The sequence below is a fragment of the Hemiscyllium ocellatum genome, chromosome 1 (genome assembly GCF_020745735.1).
Source record: "Hemiscyllium ocellatum isolate sHemOce1 chromosome 1, sHemOce1.pat.X.cur, whole genome shotgun sequence".
Lineage (NCBI taxonomy): Eukaryota > Metazoa > Chordata > Chondrichthyes > Orectolobiformes > Hemiscylliidae > Hemiscyllium > Hemiscyllium ocellatum.
Genome location: NC_083401.1, coordinates 135,832,346 through 135,851,521, shown reverse-complemented (window position 1 = coordinate 135,851,521; position 19,176 = coordinate 135,832,346). Strand labels below are relative to the sequence as shown.

Genomic DNA, 19,176 nt, shown 5'->3' with positions numbered 1-19,176 from the left:
ATCATAGTTATATTGAAAATGATGTAGGGGAGCATTTAGGAAATAATGAAGGTAGGCAGAAAGACCGTGGTTTTGTGAAATGGAAATCACAAATTGAACTAAATTATTACAGATCTTTTGAGAAATTAATACATATTATGGATAAAAGTCAGTATGGAGTGATTGGGCATTGTTCTCCATTGTGGAAATAAAAACTTAAGGATGTAAAAGTTTTGAAATGTTTGCAACTTATACAAGTGACTTTGATGAAAGGACCGAACATATTATTGCTAAATTTACTGACAACGCAACCATAATCAGGATAGTCAGTTGTGAAGAAGACATAAAGGAGATGACAAAGGTATATACATAGGTTACATGGATAGGCAAAGATCTGTCAAATCGTATATTAATGTGGAAAATGTAAAATTGGAATTAAAGATTTATAAAAAGAGGCATATTATCTAAATGGTGAAAGATTACAAAGCTTTGCAATGCAGATTGATCTGGGTGTCCTGGTACAGAATCGCAAAACGTTAGTGTGCAGGTACAACATTGAATTAGGAAAGCTAATAAACTGTTATGCTTTATAGCGAATAAAATTGAGTAGAAAATAAACAGTATTATTCAGTGATACAAGTCATTGTTGACATCTCAAGTACTGTGTGCTTTAAAGAAGTACATTAATTTGTTGGATACGATTCCGAAAACTTTTTCTAAGCTAATACCTGGATTGGTTGGGTTGCCTTATGAGGAAAGGTTGGCAGGGGGTAGGCTTGAACTTACTGGAATTTAGGAGGGTAGAAGGTGACTTGATTAAAACATGAAAATCTGTAGGATCTTTTTGAGGTGTATGTGGAAAGGATGGTTTGTCTTGTGGGAGAATTTATAATTATGGGGTCATTATTTACAAATAAACAATCGCCCATTTAAAAGAATTTTCTCTTCACTTGAGTCCCTGGAAGTTTCTGATCACGTGACTGAGACAGAGCCTGTGAACATTTTTTAAGGTAGAGGTAGTTAACTGCTTGATGAGCAAGGGGGCGGAAAGTTATTTGGATTAGGCAAGAATGTGAAGTAATTAGTCTTCTTATTGAATTATCTTCTTTAATAACAGAGCTTAAAGTTGCCCTAGAATCAGTCTGTCTGCTTTTGGTGATTGTTGTTTGTAAGTTGTTGTTGGCTAAATGTCTTTTGAATGTCTCTATATACAAGCCAACTGCACTATCCTAATAAACCCTCACTGTTACTTCTTCAAAGAAATTGCAGAGCTTATATTCCGTAAGTGGTTGGAGCCAAAATCAGATTGACCTCCTGCTCATAAATAGTTTATAAAAGCTGTCAAGGTTACACTGGCAGAGGCAATTTATCTTCTCAGAAGTGGAAAAAACATATTCCACGTGAATAGAGGAACTTAAAAAAATAAAGCAGGAGTAGGCCCACTGAGCCTACTCCACCATTCAATAATAAGGTCTGGCTGTGTCCTTTACTTTACTTTCTTACCTGCTCTCCATAATCTTTGCCTTCTTTGTAAATCAAATATCTATTGAGCTCTCTCTTGAAAAAGATCAATGACTCAGCCTTCACTGCTCTTTAGGGAAGAAAATGACAAAGATTAATAGCCCTCTGAGAAAATAGCTTCTTGTGATTCCCATCTTAAGGTTTTCTGGATTACAACAAACAAGATGAAAATTCTTTTCAGCATCCACTCTATCAAGCTCACTCAAAATGTTTTATTTTTGAATAAGGTTGCCTCTTATTCTTCTAAGCTTTAGAGCCAGTCTGCTCGACTTTTCATCATAAAACAACTCCTTCAGCCCGGGACAAACATCCTCTTCATCCGAGGAGTCACATTTGTGAATCTTTCCTGAATTGCCTCCAGTGCAATCATGTCCCTACTTAAATAAGGAGATTAAAACTGTAAGCGGTACTCTAGACGTGACTTCACAAATGCACTGTATAGTTGTAGAAAGATTTTACTACTTTTATACTCTATCCCTCTTGGATTAAAGACAAAAATTATATTTGCCTTCCTAATTATTTACTGCTAACTTATTGAGTTCAGATACATGGATATCCAAATCCCTCAGTGCCACAGCTAGGGCCAAGGGAGGATAACCAAAAAAAAAGTTGCATTGGATTCATGCATATTGGGATTTGAATAGTGTTCATACAGTTTCACAAGAACCTTGTGATGATGGACAGGATCTGGTGGCATTAACTAGTTCCAATCCAAGAGTGTTGAATTATTTCTGTATGGCCTTTGCAAAGAAACATCTGATCTAATTTGTACTTTACTATGTTTTTATAATGCAGCTTGTGACAAGACATGTGCCACTTGTCAAAATGAGTTTGAATGCATTTCATGTAAGGAGCCGCTGCTAATGGAGTTTGGTCAGTGTGTACCTTCCTGTGGGGAGGGGCTGTTCCAGGATCAATTGCAGTGCTCAGGTATGGCTGTGAAAACCAATGTTTGCTACCACATGTTTGCTTTTGTTGTGTGAGATGCAATAAACATCTGTCTGTTGTTCAATGATATGCATTTCAGTACAAAATTGTTGTCACGGCATCTTAGTTATTTTTTATTTCTACAAATGTTTGCATTGTCCTTGTTTTATTTAAATTCTAAAATAATAAAAAAACCCAGGCATCAAACCATGATATCAATTCATAATTCTGTAAGGCTATGTATGATACTTTAGAAATTATAATTTATTAAAAACAATATGTTCTTCAGGGAGGAAGCTGTTAATTCTTGCAAGCCGTAAAAGATTTTAAAAATTGGAACTGAAATATGAGAAGACGACAACTTCACAGATACCCTCCAATAAATGAAATGTGCATGTGTCATTTTCGATGGCATTGTTCCACAAAGCCAAGATGCAGTCAGTAACTTTTTTAAAAAAAAAGTCTTGCTCCATTAAATGTTTTTAAGCTGCTTAACATGGTTCTATTTGGCTGCCTATCAAGCGGAAGATTTTCACAAGAAAATATGGCATTTGAATCTCGTTTTCCTGGATTTACTTTTTACCCTATACTTCATACAGATTTGTGAATCTAATTTTCTCCAGTTGTAAGAAAGAGCTAAGAAATACAAAATTTTTGTAGAAATATCATATTTTAAAAACCTTTTGATTTAAACTGAATTGATAAATTGTATAAGCACAGGCACTAACAAACTATTGTGGGGATGTCTGATGTCTACCTTGTGCTCATGCACATGTTGAATTGTCCTTTTGTCACTCTTGACAAAATATTTATTAAGTATCAAAAGGAAATTATCAAACTTTTTTTGGTGTGGTTTCCCCATATGTAAAGTATTTTTTTTGTATAAGGATGGTCCTTATACAGATGGTCCCTGGATATGTGTTTGCTCACTGAGCTGGAAGGTTCATTTTCAGACATTTCATCACCATACTAGGTAACATCTTTGGTGAGCCTCCGGACGAAGCACTGCTGGTGATTCCTGCTTTCTATTTATATGTTTGGGTTTCTTTATGTTGGTGATGTCATTTCCTGTTCTTTTTCTCAGGGGGTGGTGAGTGGGGTCCAAGTCAATATGTTTGTTGATAGAGTTCTGGTTGGAATGCCATGCTTCTAGGAATTCTTGTGTGTGTCTCTGTTTGGCTTGTCCTAGGGTGGATGTGCTGTCTCAGTCGAAGTGGTGTCCTTCCTTATCTATATGTAAGGATACTAGTGAGAGTGGGTCATGTCTTTTTGTGGCTAGTTGATGTTGCATGAATGTTCAGCCATTTGAACCTGCTTCAATGTTCAACCAGATCGGTGCTGATATTTTGTGTTTCAACTTCTGTAATCCCACCTACTCCTGATTATGTTTGATTCTATTTCCCAACAAGGATGTAAACACTTCTGTTTTAAAATTATCCAGTGACCCCACTTTCACTACCCTTTGAGTTCCAAAATTGCACAATGCTCAGCGATGAAGATTCTACTCAACTGCCTAAAGGTATGACTCCTAGTTTCAAAATAGTGCCCTTTGGTTTGAGACTGATGGACAATGGAAACATCAAGCTGAATCTTACATCCTTTTGGTAGATCTGAGTCATATCAGGTTTTTAGGAGGGAATTTTAAATTTTTTTTTATTATTCATCAATTTGATGTGAGCAATCACTTACTTGGCCAGCATTAATTGCCATCCCTAACTAGCCACAGAGAAGGTATGAGGCAGTCAAATTGCCATGGTTTAAGAATCAATCAAATTGCTGTGGGTCTGCACTAACGTGGGCCAACTGAGGATTTCCTGCCTCAAAGGACATTAGTGAAGCAGTTGGGTTTTACAATAATCAATAGTGGTTATATGGTAGCCATCAGACTAACTCATTATTCCAGAATTTAACTGACTTTTAATTTCATTATCTATCATGGTGGGATTCGAACTCAATGCACCATATGCCACTTCATCCATTTCTCCAGAACTTTAGTTTGGAATCCTGGATTATTAATCCGGTGATATCACCACTATACCACTCATTTCCATAATCCCAAACTACAAGGCCAAGCAAACCTTCTTGCTGTATTTCACCAAACTCTCTCGTCCCATTATCTCCCAACCCGTCCCATCACTGATATCCAATTCTGGCTCCATCTTACCATTCCATCTGCGAACACCTTTGTACTACCAATGTGGAAACACCAATATCCTTTATATCTCTGCAATCTTTGAAAGGTTGCTGTGTATCCAGGAAACAATTAGTAATCTGACAATGCCCCTCACTGGCAACGTAAAGCCATGGTGCCCATTGTACTCTGCATGGCTCGTACTCCGTTGATCATCCAATCTCATTCTCTGACATTAGTTGCTGTTTAACCACCAGACCACACCTGTGTCTGTGGCTACATCCTTTCTGAACATTGTCTCAAAGTCAGTGCTACACTTTTCCCAGTGCCAACTGGAAACTGCACCTTGTGATGGTCCAGTAAGGTACATCACATGCAGGTAAGCACGCAATTAGTAATCCAGAGTTGTTTACCTCTGAGGTTTTACGAAGAGCCTCTTTCCTACTTCTGCCTATGTAATTGATATTGATGTCCTCTCCCTCCTGCAAGAAGTTCTCCAGCCGAAAGCAGATAGATCGAACCTGAGCACTGGAAAGACAACACAGCAATTACTTGCTTTTCACTGCAGAAATACAGTGTCAATCTCCTCACTTGACTGTTCCCTACTACCACTGCATTCCTTTCTGTACCCCTACACCCACCCACTCTGGTGGCTTTTTGCGTTATGGTAAGTTAACTCATCCAGCTCAAGCAATGTGATCAAAAAAAGCTAATTTGTCATTCATCTAAAAACTGTTTGTGGGACCTAGTTATGTGATAAACAGGTGCTGTGCTTGTTCAGCAGCAGTGATTGCAGTGATATTTGAAATAACTGAAGCACATTGAGATGCTTCTTAAAAATTGATAGCCTTATGTAGTAATGCAGTTTTGTTATTTCTCCTTCACCTCTAAGCTACTGGATGTAGTTTTGTGGAGTCTAATGTTTTGAGTACTCTGATGCCACATCTAATTTGAGTTGAATTGGAATGTACCTTGAACATAGTGTGAAATAGCTCATTTTGGGCTTAGGTACAAGAAAAAACAATGTCAAATATTCAATAAATACTTCCATGTGACTCAAAATGGCTGCTAATTATTTTCAGTCTCTTGCTTGCACAGCATTTTTGCTTCACTTAAATCATGTTTTTAATCTTTAGAATCATACAATTACATTTAAATTGGAAATATATTACACTTGCTTTATTAATACTTATTATATCGAAGTAAAAGACTTTAGTGCATTTCACATGCTCGTAAAGGTATAAATAATTCCACTGCCACTAAATTAATTTTGAAGTCTAATCCGTGTGTGCATATTCTTTGTAGCTAATTACTGCATGCATTCCTTCTAAATCGCTAAGATAAATAGTCAATTATTCTGCACTGGTTAATAGGAAAACTTAGCTTAAGACATTAGGAAAGCTCTATTCTTATCTGAATGGTGCCTTGAAATCTTCTACATCCACCTGAGCAGGCTATGGTAGAACACCTTATCTAAAACATTTTCGACAGTCGAATACTGCTTTAATACCAGCCAAGATTATGTAGGCATATGTGACTGCCAGAAGTGCTTAGCAAACCTTATAAGCAGCACATGATGTGAATAACTAGTTAATCTGAATTTAATTGAAAAATTAATTTTGGCAAAGCAACAGGAAAGGGTTCTCCTTCTCTTGAATAGTGCTGAAATGGATTTTTTGTATATCCACCAAAGCTGACATTGCTGTCAGTTAAAATGTCATCTGAAGGACTTTTGGCAAGGCAGTTACTCCCACAGTCATGCATTGAGATTATCAGCCTTGGTTAGGTGCACAATTCTTTGAAATGGATCATATCTGTAAACTTCATGCCCCTTTCTATTTTTTCCAATTCCTCTAGCTCATGTTTTAGCAGCATAGAATAGTAACTGTCTGGAAGCTCTTCCTCTGAAAGAATATCATGGGTTTCTGCTCTAGTGAAGGCATGGGTTGGTGATTGCATCAGACATGCTGAAGCAGCTGTTCTCCTTATGATAGGCGATCTGAGGATTTGAGAGTGAGATTATGCCTCAGCTTTAGCTGCCTGTCTGGGGAACCATGATGAATGTGAAGAATTCAGTTGTCTGTGATGCATGATAATGTTGTAGTGCTCTGTACTTGTAAAACAAAATGCTCAGACATTGGTTCAGCCGTTACATGGTGGCATTCCTTACAAGGTGCTTTACATCAACAACTGTGGGAACCTCATAATGAATGAGCAAGAAAGTTGTACGTGATTCCAGTCAGACTCTCTGCCCTGATGATATAGCACATTTTTGCCATCTTATTGTCTGTTCTTTTTATAACAAGGTTAAGGAAAATAACTTATTCAAACTTGTTAAAATTACATTAAAATATTCATTTACAAATTATGTTCAAGTTTTAAATGTCAATTGATAGTATCTTATGTCATCATTCGTGAAACCAGCTCTATAAAATAGTATTAAATGATGAAAGACATTCTCTACCACCTCCCATCTGCTTAGGCTATGGCCATGACAACATTCCAGCAATACTGTTAAAGGCTTGTGCTCCAGAACTAGCTGCACCTTTAGCTAAGCTGTTCCAGTACAGCTACTAATACGTCCATCTACTCAATGTGGAAAGTTGCCATGTTTGTCCTGAACACATAGAGCAGAATAGATCTGAACCCATCAGTTACTACCCCTTCAGAATACTCTTGATCGTCAGTGAAGTGCTGGAAGATGCCATCGACAGTGTTGTCAAGAAACCCTGACTCAGTAATATTCTGTCTCAGTGTTCAGTTTTGGAGCTTAGGTTCTGCCACTTGACTCATTCTCTCATAGTAGTCTGTTCCAAACATGGACAAAAGAGTTGACCTTAAGCAATGAGGTGTAAATGACTGTCCTTGACATTGAGGCAGCATTTGACTGAGTATGGAATCAAGGATGTCTCGCAAAACTGGTGTCAATGGAAATAGGAGACACTGTACTCAGATTGGAGTCATATATAGAACAAAGAAAAAAATTTATGAAGTTCAAGACTGATCATCCCAACTCTAGAACATGTTGGTTCTAAGTTCCTCAGGGATACTCCCACTACACATGAGAGCTGTTATATTGTAGTTATTTTTCTCCTAATTGGTCTGTTCAGTGATGTTGTGCCATACTTCTGGAGAAGATTGGATTTGACCCTGGCCTCCGGGCTTAGAGGCAGGCGCGCTACAACTGAGCTCCAAGATGCTGCAGGGTAGTTTTTTTTTGAGTAAGCTGTTCAGAGATGCTGTGACACCTCAGGGGCTGTGGAACAGGAACATATAGCCCTCAAGGATTAGACGCAGGAACACTACCACTGCACCACAAGTGCCCTAACACCCGAGTGATGTAATGTCCTCGGTTTAACCAACTTTAGCTGCGTTATCAATTATTTTCTCTCCATCATAAGTGAGAATGTTCGCTGATTGCTAATGTTTTGCGTTATTTGTGATCATTCAGATTCTGAATATGCTGCAAAATCTGGAAAAGATTCAAGCTTAAGCTGATAAATGGCAAAGCTGCTTACAGAAGGACCTAAAAAGGCTTAAGAGAGGAGACCAGTAAGGGACATAAAAAGCAATAAGAAGAAATGTTATGGTTGTATAAAGAGAAAGCAGCTGGTTTAAGAGTATTGTTGGCCCACTGAAAACTGAGAGTGGGGATATTGTCAATGACCTTAAAAAGTAGCAGACATGCTGAATGATTTCTTTGCTTCAATATTCATAGCTGAAAGGGGGATAGCTTGCTACAAGTGCCAAAGCAATCAACAGAGGATAAAGGACAGGGTCTAAATAAAATTAGCTTCAGTAAATTGTCAGTGGTAGGTGAATTAATAGAACTAAAGAGTGACAAGTCCCCAGGACCTGACTGCTTCCACTCACAGGTATGAGAGCACATTGACAATTTATGCTTAAGGTATTGGTAATGTTCCCTGGATTGAGGAGCTGTACCTCTGGATTGGAAATTTGCTCATGTCACGCCACCCTTTTGGAAGGGTGTTAGAGGGAAACCACGGAATTTCGGCCCAGTTAGCCTAACATCCGCCGTGGAGAATTTGTTGGAACCTATAATTGACAGTACATTAACTGATTACCTTAAATAATTTTAGTTAATCAGTGAAAGCCAGCGTGGATTCATGAGGTGAGGACATGCCTAACAAACCTCAAGAGTTTTTTTTTTGAAGAGGTGACAAAGATGGGGGGTAGAGGTAAGTCCATGGATGTTATTTATATGGACTTTCAGAAGGCTTTTGATAAAATCTCACACAAAAGAAGATTAGCTAAGGTGGAAGCCCATAGAATTGAGGGCTATTTACTAACATGGATGGGAAATTGGTTAAGTGATAGGAAACAGAGTTCGAAGAATGGGAAAGTAATTGGCAGGATGGCTTGATCAGATAGACCAATGGGCTGAGGAAAGGCAGCTGGAATTTAATTTCGATAAATGTGAGGTGCTGCATTTTGGCAATACAAATCAGAGCAGGACTTATACACTTAATGGTCAGGTCCTAGGGAGTGTTGCTGAACAGAGACCTTGGAGTGCAGGTTCATAGTTCCTTGAATTGCAGGTAGATAGGATAGTGAGGAAGGCTTTTGGTATGCTTTCCGTTATTGGTCAGAGCACTGAGTAGAGGAGTTGGGAGGTATTGTTGCGGTTGAACAGGACATTGATTAGGCCACTTTTGTAATATTGCGTGCAATTAGGGTCTCCTTCCTATTGGAAGAATATTGTGAAATTTGAAAGAGTTCAGAAAAGATTTACAAGGATATTGCCAGGGTTTGGAGTATTTGAGCTATAGGGAGAGGTTGAGTAGGCTGGGGCTGTTTTCCCTTTAGCCGCTGAGGCTGAGGGTGACCTTCGTAGAGATTTATAAAATCATGAGGGCCATGGATAGGATAAATAGACAAAGGTTTTTTCCCTGGAGTGGGAAGTCCAAAACTTGAGGGCATAGGTTTAAGGTGAGGCCTAAGGGGCAACTTTTCACACAGAGGGTGGTGCATGCATGGAATGAGCTGCCAGAGGAAGTGGTGGAGGCTGGTACAATTGTAGCATTTAAAAGGCCTCTGGGTGGGTGCATGAATAAAAAGTATTCAGATGGATATGGGCTAAGTGCTGGCAAATGGGACTACATTAGGTTAGGATATCTGGTTGGCATAGCCAAATTGCACCGAAGGGTCTGTTTCCGTGCTGCACATCTCTATGACGAGTCAAGTCCCACATAGATCTGTGTTCGGTCCTCCATTATTCACAGTATCTATGAACAACTTGGATAATGGCATAAAAAGCCAAATATGCAAATTTGCTAGTGACATAAAATTGGGCACTATTGTATACATTGTTGATGATAGCATAAAATTATAACAGTATGTTGATAGTTTAGGTGAATGGGCAAACCTGTGGCAGATGGATTTTAGTGTAAGTATAAGCAGGAGTGAGGTTATGCATTTTGGACCAAAAAAGGGTACATCAGGTTTTTTTTTAATATATAAGGCATAAGTCAAATACAGGATTTAGGGGTTTAAGTACAGAGTTCTTGAAAATCCATGAGCAGGTGCAGAAAATAGTGAAGAAGGCTAATGGAACACTGGCTGAATAGCTGGAGTATAGGGACACAGTTACACAAAACCATAGTCAGACCTCACTGAGAGTATTGTGAGCAATCTGGGCACCACATCTTAGTAAGGATATTTTGGTCGTGGAAGGAGTTTGACACAGGTTTACAGGGGTGACTTCAAGAGTTAACTCTTGAGGAGATAATAGACCTTTATTGTCCAGAATTTAGAAGGTTAATGGGTTATAATTGTGGTTTTCAGAATATTAACAAGAAAAGAAATATGGATAAAGATAAATTATTTCCACTGGTTAAAAGGTCTTGGACCAGGCCATTCAGGAGAAATGATCCAAAGCACTTCCACACACAGTGTAGTGGAGTTTTGGAACACACTTTCTCAAATAGCAGGTGTGCTAATTCAATTGTTATATATACGTCTGACATAAACAAGTACTTATAAAGTAAAGGTATCAAGGGATATGGGCAACATCAGGCACATGGAGTCAGGTCACAGATCAACCATGGTCTTGTTGAATGACTGAGCAGGCTCAAGGAACTGAATTGTTTACTGCTGTTTCTATGTTCCGATTATTCACACCAGCCAAATGGAAAAATTGGTTGTCTCCAACAAGAGAGAAACTAATCATCTTCCTTTCACTTTCAGTGGCATAACTAGCACTGAATTGCCTGTTATTAACATACTCGGGATGACAATTGACAAGAAACTGAACTCAACAGTCTTGTGTGGCTCAAGGAGTAGGCCAGAGACTAGAAATTTATGCAGTGTGACACTCAACTCCTGTGTTGTTAAGGTCTTTCCACCAGTTGCAAGGTGCAGACCAGGAGTGTGTTGGAATTCTCGTTGAAATTAGCCTGAATAACTACGACTCCAACAACACTCCAGGAGCTTGACAGCATTCAGGATAACGCAATCCATTCAAGTGGCACCCAGTTCACTAACTTCAGCATCTTATTTCCTCCACTGATAGACAGTGGCAGCAGTGTATACTATCTACAAATGCGCTATGTTAACTCACCAAGGATCCTGGGATAACATTTACAAACCAGCGACCTTTACTGCCTTGGAGAACAAAGGCAGTCGACCCACAGGAACAGCGCCATCTGCAAATTACTTTCCAGTTGCACACCATCCTGACTTGGAAATATATATAGCTGTTCCTTCATCTGTCACTAGGTTAAACATTTGAAATTCCAAAGCTAACAGCTTTGTGTGTGTATCTGTACCGTATATGTTACAGCAGTTCAAGAAGGCGCCTTCTCAAAGTCAAGTAAGGTGAGCAGCAAATGCTGCCCTTGCCAGCTATGCCAGCTTACATCCCACAGTGAAATGTTTAAACTGTCTCAGCAGAATTTAGTGGGCACCTACAATTTTCCTTATCATCAATAAGGCAAACATTCTAAAGATGTAAACCCAGCCTGTAAAAGATGAAGGTCACTTGGTTATATTGAATGTTCAAGAGAACTGACAAGAGATCATACTGCTAGTCAAGTTTAAAGCAGTAATGTTGAACCAAGTTAACATAATCAAGTGTGGCACTGTTACAGATAGGTGAGCACTGGATTAATTCTGTTCAGTACAAACAATCCAGCTTAAAATAGCTTTTTAAACTTTAGATTAAGTGTATACTCTTGGCACTTTACTACCTTTTGTGACAAAATTATGGGTAAAGTTTCATGTATGCTATTGTGATACAGTGTTTCATGTAACTCCAGTCCACTTTCAGGATTTTGGTTTGTGCCTTTTTTTGTGTGTGTCCTTGATGTACCATTTATAACTTAGAAGGATAAATGTTAATGTTATTTTTAAATGATGTCCCCTGTTCAAAATCAAACTGTTCTTGGTGTTAAAAAGTAAATTTAGGGGAATGTACCTTCAATTGAATGTTCATATCTATTACTTGCTCACAAAACTGACTTTATTATTTTGATCTTCACATTGAGTAAATTGCCATTTCAGTGGGGATAGTATATGGTTGGCATGTGGCTTAGAAGGCAGTGACTGGTTTCTGATAAAATTCCCAAGACCCAGTGAGTAATGCTGTTGACTAACTGCAAGAAGTTGTAAGGTAATTTGGAGGTGGAGGCTTGTATATCTACAGTTGCATAATATGTCTAACTACTTTTAAACTTATCTTTCTCAGCCTGCCACAAGTCCTGCTTGATATGTCACGGCCCTTCAGAGACAGATTGTGTTCAATGTAGAGATCAATCGCATCTGCTGAAAGCTGGTGCCTGTGTTGCCAACTGTGGGCCTGGCTATTTCATAAAAGATGGCCACTGCCATGGTAAGCCACGATGTTTTACAGCAATTCCTTTTAGGTTTTTCCGAAAACATTCATTGTTAGCTAATCAGTTATGCATCTATGTTTTAAAGTATATGTATGAATCATTTACTACTCATGATATTGTATCTATAGTGTTATGGTTATGTATAGGATTTAACTTCTTGTACAGTTGATGAAATTTGATGGCAGTGATGTGGGTATAGCTGAGTGGTTGGAGAACAGGTGGTAAATATTTTTCATTTCTCAGGAGGTTATCTGGCATAATTAATGTCTGAGGCAATCAACTGGTTAGCATGCACGGAATTCAGAATCCCAAGGAAGGAAACTCTGCCCATTAAAAGCTGTTGGCCACTTCAAAACTGCAGCTCTCCACTGTAGGCAGACCCACTGGCAATGGTGACAGTAACTGCTTAGGGACTCGGGGCCAATACTGAGGTTGAAGGGGAGTTGGGGGTAAAATCAGAATGGTTGCTTTCTTAGTGCAGGTCCTTCAATTGGGCACTAAGTGCCTTTGAAAGAGGTCTTTGACGCCAATCCTGATAGAGTTTGTGTAGCAATATTCTGAAAAAACAGAAAAGTTGAGGCACTTATTTAATCCTTCAGTCACCACTCATTTGGTATGTTGAGGTTAATAGTGTCCATTAGCTCAATGATGGATCTTACTGATAACCCAGCTTGAGTGGAATGATGTTTTTCTCCCATGTGCCTGGTCTGCCTCCTTCATAATTGCAGGATGTTTTCCCATTACTGGGAGAATAGTGTGGAGCTCCTCCCATAGTTAGGTCAGCTGTCATGTTTCCCTAGTGTCAGGTCTTTTGCTGTACCCTGGTGCAGCCTCATCAAAGCTGCTGTAAACCCATTCAGACATTTTCACAGATGAAAATCCAGTGGACCATGAAATATTGCAGGTGATTTCAGTTGTTAACAAGTGTAATTGTAATTTTAAAATGGTGTACCATCTGCAAATTTCTATTCAACTCACTTTCCATAATCTGAGGGACTTGTGTGATAATATTATCTTGCTCACCTGACATCATCATCACACTTGACATAGGAGACAGGAAAGCAGTACCTCCTGCAGAATCCAGCCCATTCAAAAGGAACTTTGTCCTTGTCTTCACAGCAGGAACACCGAAATAGTGCGCAATAGGGATCCATTAAGAATTTCAAATTTAAAAATGCAGTCAGTATACATTAGAAAGTGATGCAGGAGGAATTAATGGCAAATAGAGGCAACAACTTCCTTGAACCTCATGGCTTGCTTTTTAGAGCTTTAAAAAGGTAGCCGTAGAGAGAGCTTTCTCTTTTTTAAAAAAAAATAAAATCTGAAGAGTCTGTTTTTGTGCTGTATGACTCACGATTGAGAATTATTACTTCAAATATCATTTATATCGATTATTTTATTTCATTTTTGGTCTTGTGCATTTGAAGGCAGTTCTCCAGCTGTAGTTGAAGTTAACATCCACTCGGCCTTTTCGTATATTAGATAATAGACAATAGATGCAGGAGTAGGCCATTCTGCCCTTCGAGCCTGATCAATATGATCATGGCTCATCATCCTTAATCAGTATCCTGTTCCTCAAGCAGTGTTTTATTTTAGACTATCCTTGAACGCTCAACATTACTTTCAGAACATATGAAAACACTCCAACATGAAATAGTGTTTTGCTACATGGGAACAGTCCTAAAATTTTACTGAAGTATCTATAAGTAGAGCAATTGTTTGAGGCACTAAAAGCATACATTAACTTAAACTGATTAGCTGCATACGTGAATGGTTTGGCTAATTGGCTTATATCATTTTACTTAGAAATCGTTTAATCTGTTTGTTGCTTGATTTCTTTTTTTCCTCCTCTTGTGCAGCATGTGACTCATCCTGTTTGACTTGCTACCATGACAACCCAAAATGCCTGACGTGTTCTGAAGGAAAGGTTATGCACAATGGGAAGTGTGCCTCTCATTGCCCTGAGGGTTATTACAAAGATGTGGCTAATAGATGTGCAGGTAAGAACTAATGCTGTGCTAATGAGTAATAAGGTCCACATTTCAACAAGAAAATAAATAACTCATCTGTGTTACTTGTGCAATCTTCATGAAAAGTACTGTGTAGGAAAAGCTTATTATACTGTCAGACTAAACTCTATTTATATTTATTTGACTTCCAACATAATGATGGGATGTGATATACTTTCTTAGAGTTGTAGAGATGGGCAGCATGGAAACAGACCATTTGGTCCAACTCGTCCATGCTGACCAGATATCCCAACCCAATCTAGTCTCACCTGCCAGCACCCGGGCCATATCCCTCCCAACCCTTCCTATTCATATACCCATCCAAATGCCTCTCAAATGTTGCAATTGTACCAGCCTCCACCACTTTCTCTGGCAGCTCGTTCCATACATGTACCAACCTCTGCATGAAAAAATTGCCCCTTAGGTCTCTTTTTTATATCTTTCTTCTCTCACCCTAACCCTATGCCCTCCAGTTCTGGACTCCCCCACCCCAGGGAAAAGACGTCGTCTATTTATCCTAACAATATCCCTCATAATTTTGTATACCTCTATAAGGTCACCCCTCAGTTTCCGATGCTCCAAGGAAAACAGCCACAGCCTGTTCAGCCTCTCCCTATAACTCAGATCCTCCAACCCTGGCAACATTCTTGTAAATCTTTTCTGAACCCTTTCAAGTTTCACAACATCTTTCCGAAAGGAAGGAGACCAGAATTGTGCGCAATATTCCAACAGTGACCTAACCGATGTCCTGTATAGCCGCAACATGACCTCCCAACTCCTGTACTCAATACTCTGGCCAATAAAAGAAAGTATACCAAACGCCGCCTTCACTATCCTATCCACCTGCGACTCCACTTTCAAGGAGCTATGAACCTGCACTCCAAGGTCTCTTTATTCAACAACACTCCCTAGGACCTTACCATTAAGTGTATAAGTCCTGCGAAGACTTGCTTTCCCAAAATGCACTACCTCGCATTTATCTGAATTAAACTCCATCTGCCACTTCTCAGCCCATTGGCCCATCTGGCCCAGATCCTGTTGTAATCTGAGGTAACCCTCTTTGCTTCCATTACACCTTCAATTTTGGTGTCATCGGCAAACCTACTAACTGTACCTCTTATGCTCACATCAAAATCATTTATGTAAATGACAAAAGGTAGAGGGCCCAGCACCGATCCTTGTGGCACTCCACTGATCACAGGTGTCCAGTCTGAAAAACAACCCTCCACCAGTACCCTCTGTCTTCTACCTTTGAGCCAGTTCTGTATCCAAATGGCTAGTTCTCCCTGTGTTCCATGAGATCTAAGCTTGCTAATCAGTCTCTCCTGGGGAACCTTGTCGAACGCCTTACTGAAGTCCATATTGATCACATCTACTGCTCTGCCCTCATCAATCTTTGTTACATTTTCAAAAAACTCAATCAAGTTTGTGAGACATGATTTCCAATGCACAAAGCCATGTTGACTATCCCAAATCAGTCCTTGCCTTTCCAAATACATATATATCCTGTCCCTCAGGATTCCCTCCAACAACTTGCCCACCACCGAGGTCAGGCTCACCGGTCTGTAGTTCCCTGGCTTGTCTTTACTGCCCTTCTTAAACAGTGGCACCATGTTTGACAACCTCCAGTCTCAGCAAGAGGCCCAGCAATCACTTCCCTAGCTTCCCACAGAGTTCTCCAGTACACCTGATCAGGACTGGGGATTTATCCACCTTTAACCATTTCAAGACATCCAGCACTTCCTCCTCTGTAATATGGACATTTTGCAAGATGTCACCATCTATTTCCCTACAGTCTATATCTTCCATATCCTTTTCCACAGTAAATACTGATGCAAAACATTCATTTCGTATCTCCCCCATTTTCTGTGGCTCCACACAAAGGAAACCTTGCTGATCTTTGGGGGGGCCCTATTCTTCCCTAGTTACTCTTTTGTCCTTAGTATATTTGTAAAAACCTTTTGGATTTTCCTTAATTCTATTTGCCAAAGCTATCTCAGGTTCCCGTTTTGCCCTCCTGATTTCCCTCTTAAGTCTACTTTCTTTATACTCTTCTAAGGATTCACTCGATCTATCCTGTTTATACCTGACATATGCTTCCTTCTTTTTCTTAACCAAACCCTCAATTTCTTTAGTCATCCAGCATTCCCTATACCTACCAGCCTTCCCTTTCACCCTGTCAGGAAAATACTTTCTCTGGATTCTTGTTATCTCAGTTTTGAAGGCCTCCCATTTTCCAGCTATCCCTTTACTTGCGAACATCTGCCTCTAATCAGCTTTCAAAAGTTCTTGCCTAATTCCTTCAAAATTGGCCTTTCTCCAATTTAGAACTTCAACTTCTGGATCTAGTCAATCCTTTTCCATCACTATTTTAAAATGAATAGAATTATGGTCACTGGCCCCAAAGTGCTCCCCCACTGACACCTCAGTCACCTGCCCTGCCTTATTTCCCAAGAGTAGGTCAAGGTTTGCACCTTCTCTACTAGGTACATCCACATACTGAATCAGAAAATTGTCTTGTACACACTTAAGAAATACCTCTCCATCTAAACCCTTAACACTATGGCAGTCCCAGTCCATGTTTGGAAAGTTAAAATTCCCTACCATAACTACCCTATTATTCTTAAAGATAGCTGAGATCTCCTTACAAGTTTGTTTCTCAATTTCCCTCTGACAATTGGGCCAGAAAATAATGCACAAAGAATTTGATATCACTGCTATTTTGAACACTGGGGAATGTTCAAATGCGAAGCATTTTCTATTCACTGGCTTTCTGATACATGTTGATAGATGATAATTCCTTCTGTCATCTTTATTGGTATAATCAGAATTATATGGGCTGCTGAATAGTTTCCTCTAACATTGGGCAAGTATGGATAGAAATGTGAGAGGCAAAATACAGGAGTACTTCTTGTATAATGTTATCCACTATCTTCAATGTTGGAGGCTACCTTGAGTTGGAAATCATTCTTTCATACATTGAGATATTTATGTATTCTCTTTTCCTTGCTCAGTTTACACTACAATGCACAGTATTCCAGTTGACAAATATCAAACTATGTTGTACCAATGCTCTACCAAAGCTCTCTAACTGGCATCAAAAGGTGTGGTGCTGGAAAAGCACAACCAAGGAGCAGGAGAGTTGACATTTCGAGCATAAGCTCTTCATCAGGAATGTGAGTCACAACCACATGATGAAGGAGCAGTGTTCTGAAAGCTTATGCTTCCAAATAAACTTGTTGGACTATAATGTCATGTTGTGTGATTTTTAACTTTGTACACTTGAATTTTTAACTGAGGCCAACACCAGCACCTCCAAATCATTGTTAATAGTACTACGTTTTCAGAAATTGCTTCGTTTAAATTTGTGATTTTGCTGAAACTTCTTTAATTATGGATAAAATTAAAGTATTTTTGTTAGGATTAATTTTTTCCACACTGCAAGAAATTAGATTGATGGCCACACTTTATAATTCTCTATTATGATGTGTTAATTGTTTGGTGCACTGTTATGTAGAGAGCAGATTTTGGAATTGAAGTGATTTTAATGCTAAACTGTGTTTGGATGTATTTTGTTAGTCAAGTGCTTCGCAGCTGCCAGAGGAAGTGGTGGAGGCTGATACAATTACAACAAATAAAAGGCATCTGGATAGGTATATGACTAGGAAGGGTTGAGAGGGATATGGGGCCAAGTGCTGGCAAATGGGACGAGAGTATGTTAGAATATCTGGTCGGCATGATGAGTTGGATCGAACGGTCTATTTTCTTTCTGTTCTTCTCAGTGACCCAATGACTCTAATTCTTGATATAATTTACGAATTGCTAGTTTGGTCATCTGTTTAGATTCTATCGCCTGGCTTTTCTGCTCACTTGTGCTGATGAGATTAATATTGTTTGCCTGATATCTGTTTTTCCCTCCACAAATGCTGCTGGACCTACTGCGTTTCTCCAGCATTTTCTGAATTTACTATTCATGGTAACGCTCTTAATGTAATAAACCATCCCATAGGTGCATTACTAAACTAATCTACATGTGACTGCAGACACACAGACATGGGTCCACATTCCATCGATACACTTTGTACCTTGTGACTTCCGCCAAAAATCGAACCAACCACTGTCGTATGTCCAAATCAGAGCCTGGAGCATGTGAGGCAAATATTGAAGTCACTACTCTTGATGTTCAGCACAAGTGAGCCCTCCACCATGTCCCTGACTCAACCCCTTTTCTTTTTATTTATATAAAATTGGAGCCTTATTGTAAAGATAAACAGTGGGTCTGTTTGAAAATTAGAAATGTGTTGGTTTGTGGAGTGGGAGTAAGTGGGACTAATTGCTCTGCCAAAAAACTGCGAGAGGCTTGTTGGACAGGTGGCTTCCCTCACCGTGTACTTGTGCTTGTGAGTTGTTTGTTCTTCTATCACTTGGTAGTTCCTAGCTCTAATCCATTACTTTCTTGTGTGAATCCACTGTTTATGTATTCACAGCTATTCCTGCTTCTTTGTTTCAGCCTGCCATGTCTCATGTTCAACCTGCACTGGTTCGTCTGAGCATTGCACTTCTTGTTCCAACCACTTTTCCCGGCACAAAGGCCAATGCCTTGTGACCTGTCCTGAGGGATCTTATTCTGAAAATGGAGTGTGCCAAGGTAGGCAGAATGTTCACACGTAATATTGTGAAATATAGTATGTATGATGCAGTGATTTTTGTTTGTAGTAACTAAAGTAAGTCCCATGTGAGATCTGTTTGAATATTA

General features: G+C 39.3%; 1 protein-coding gene across 2 annotated transcripts in view; it reads left to right on the top strand.

Annotated features, from left to right (window-relative positions):
* fras1 (Fraser extracellular matrix complex subunit 1) overlaps positions 1-19,176 on the top strand; it is a 439,192-nt gene that overhangs the window by 207,482 nt on the left and 212,534 nt on the right. For both annotated transcript variants that reach the window (XM_060826343.1, XM_060826334.1), the window contains exons 14-17: positions 2,296-2,430; positions 12,264-12,407; positions 14,271-14,411; positions 18,931-19,068. In XM_060826343.1, coding sequence (XP_060682326.1) covers positions 2,296-2,430; positions 12,264-12,407; positions 14,271-14,411; positions 18,931-19,068 — 558 coding nt within the window. The remainder of the gene's footprint in view (positions 1-2,295; positions 2,431-12,263; positions 12,408-14,270; positions 14,412-18,930; positions 19,069-19,176) is intronic.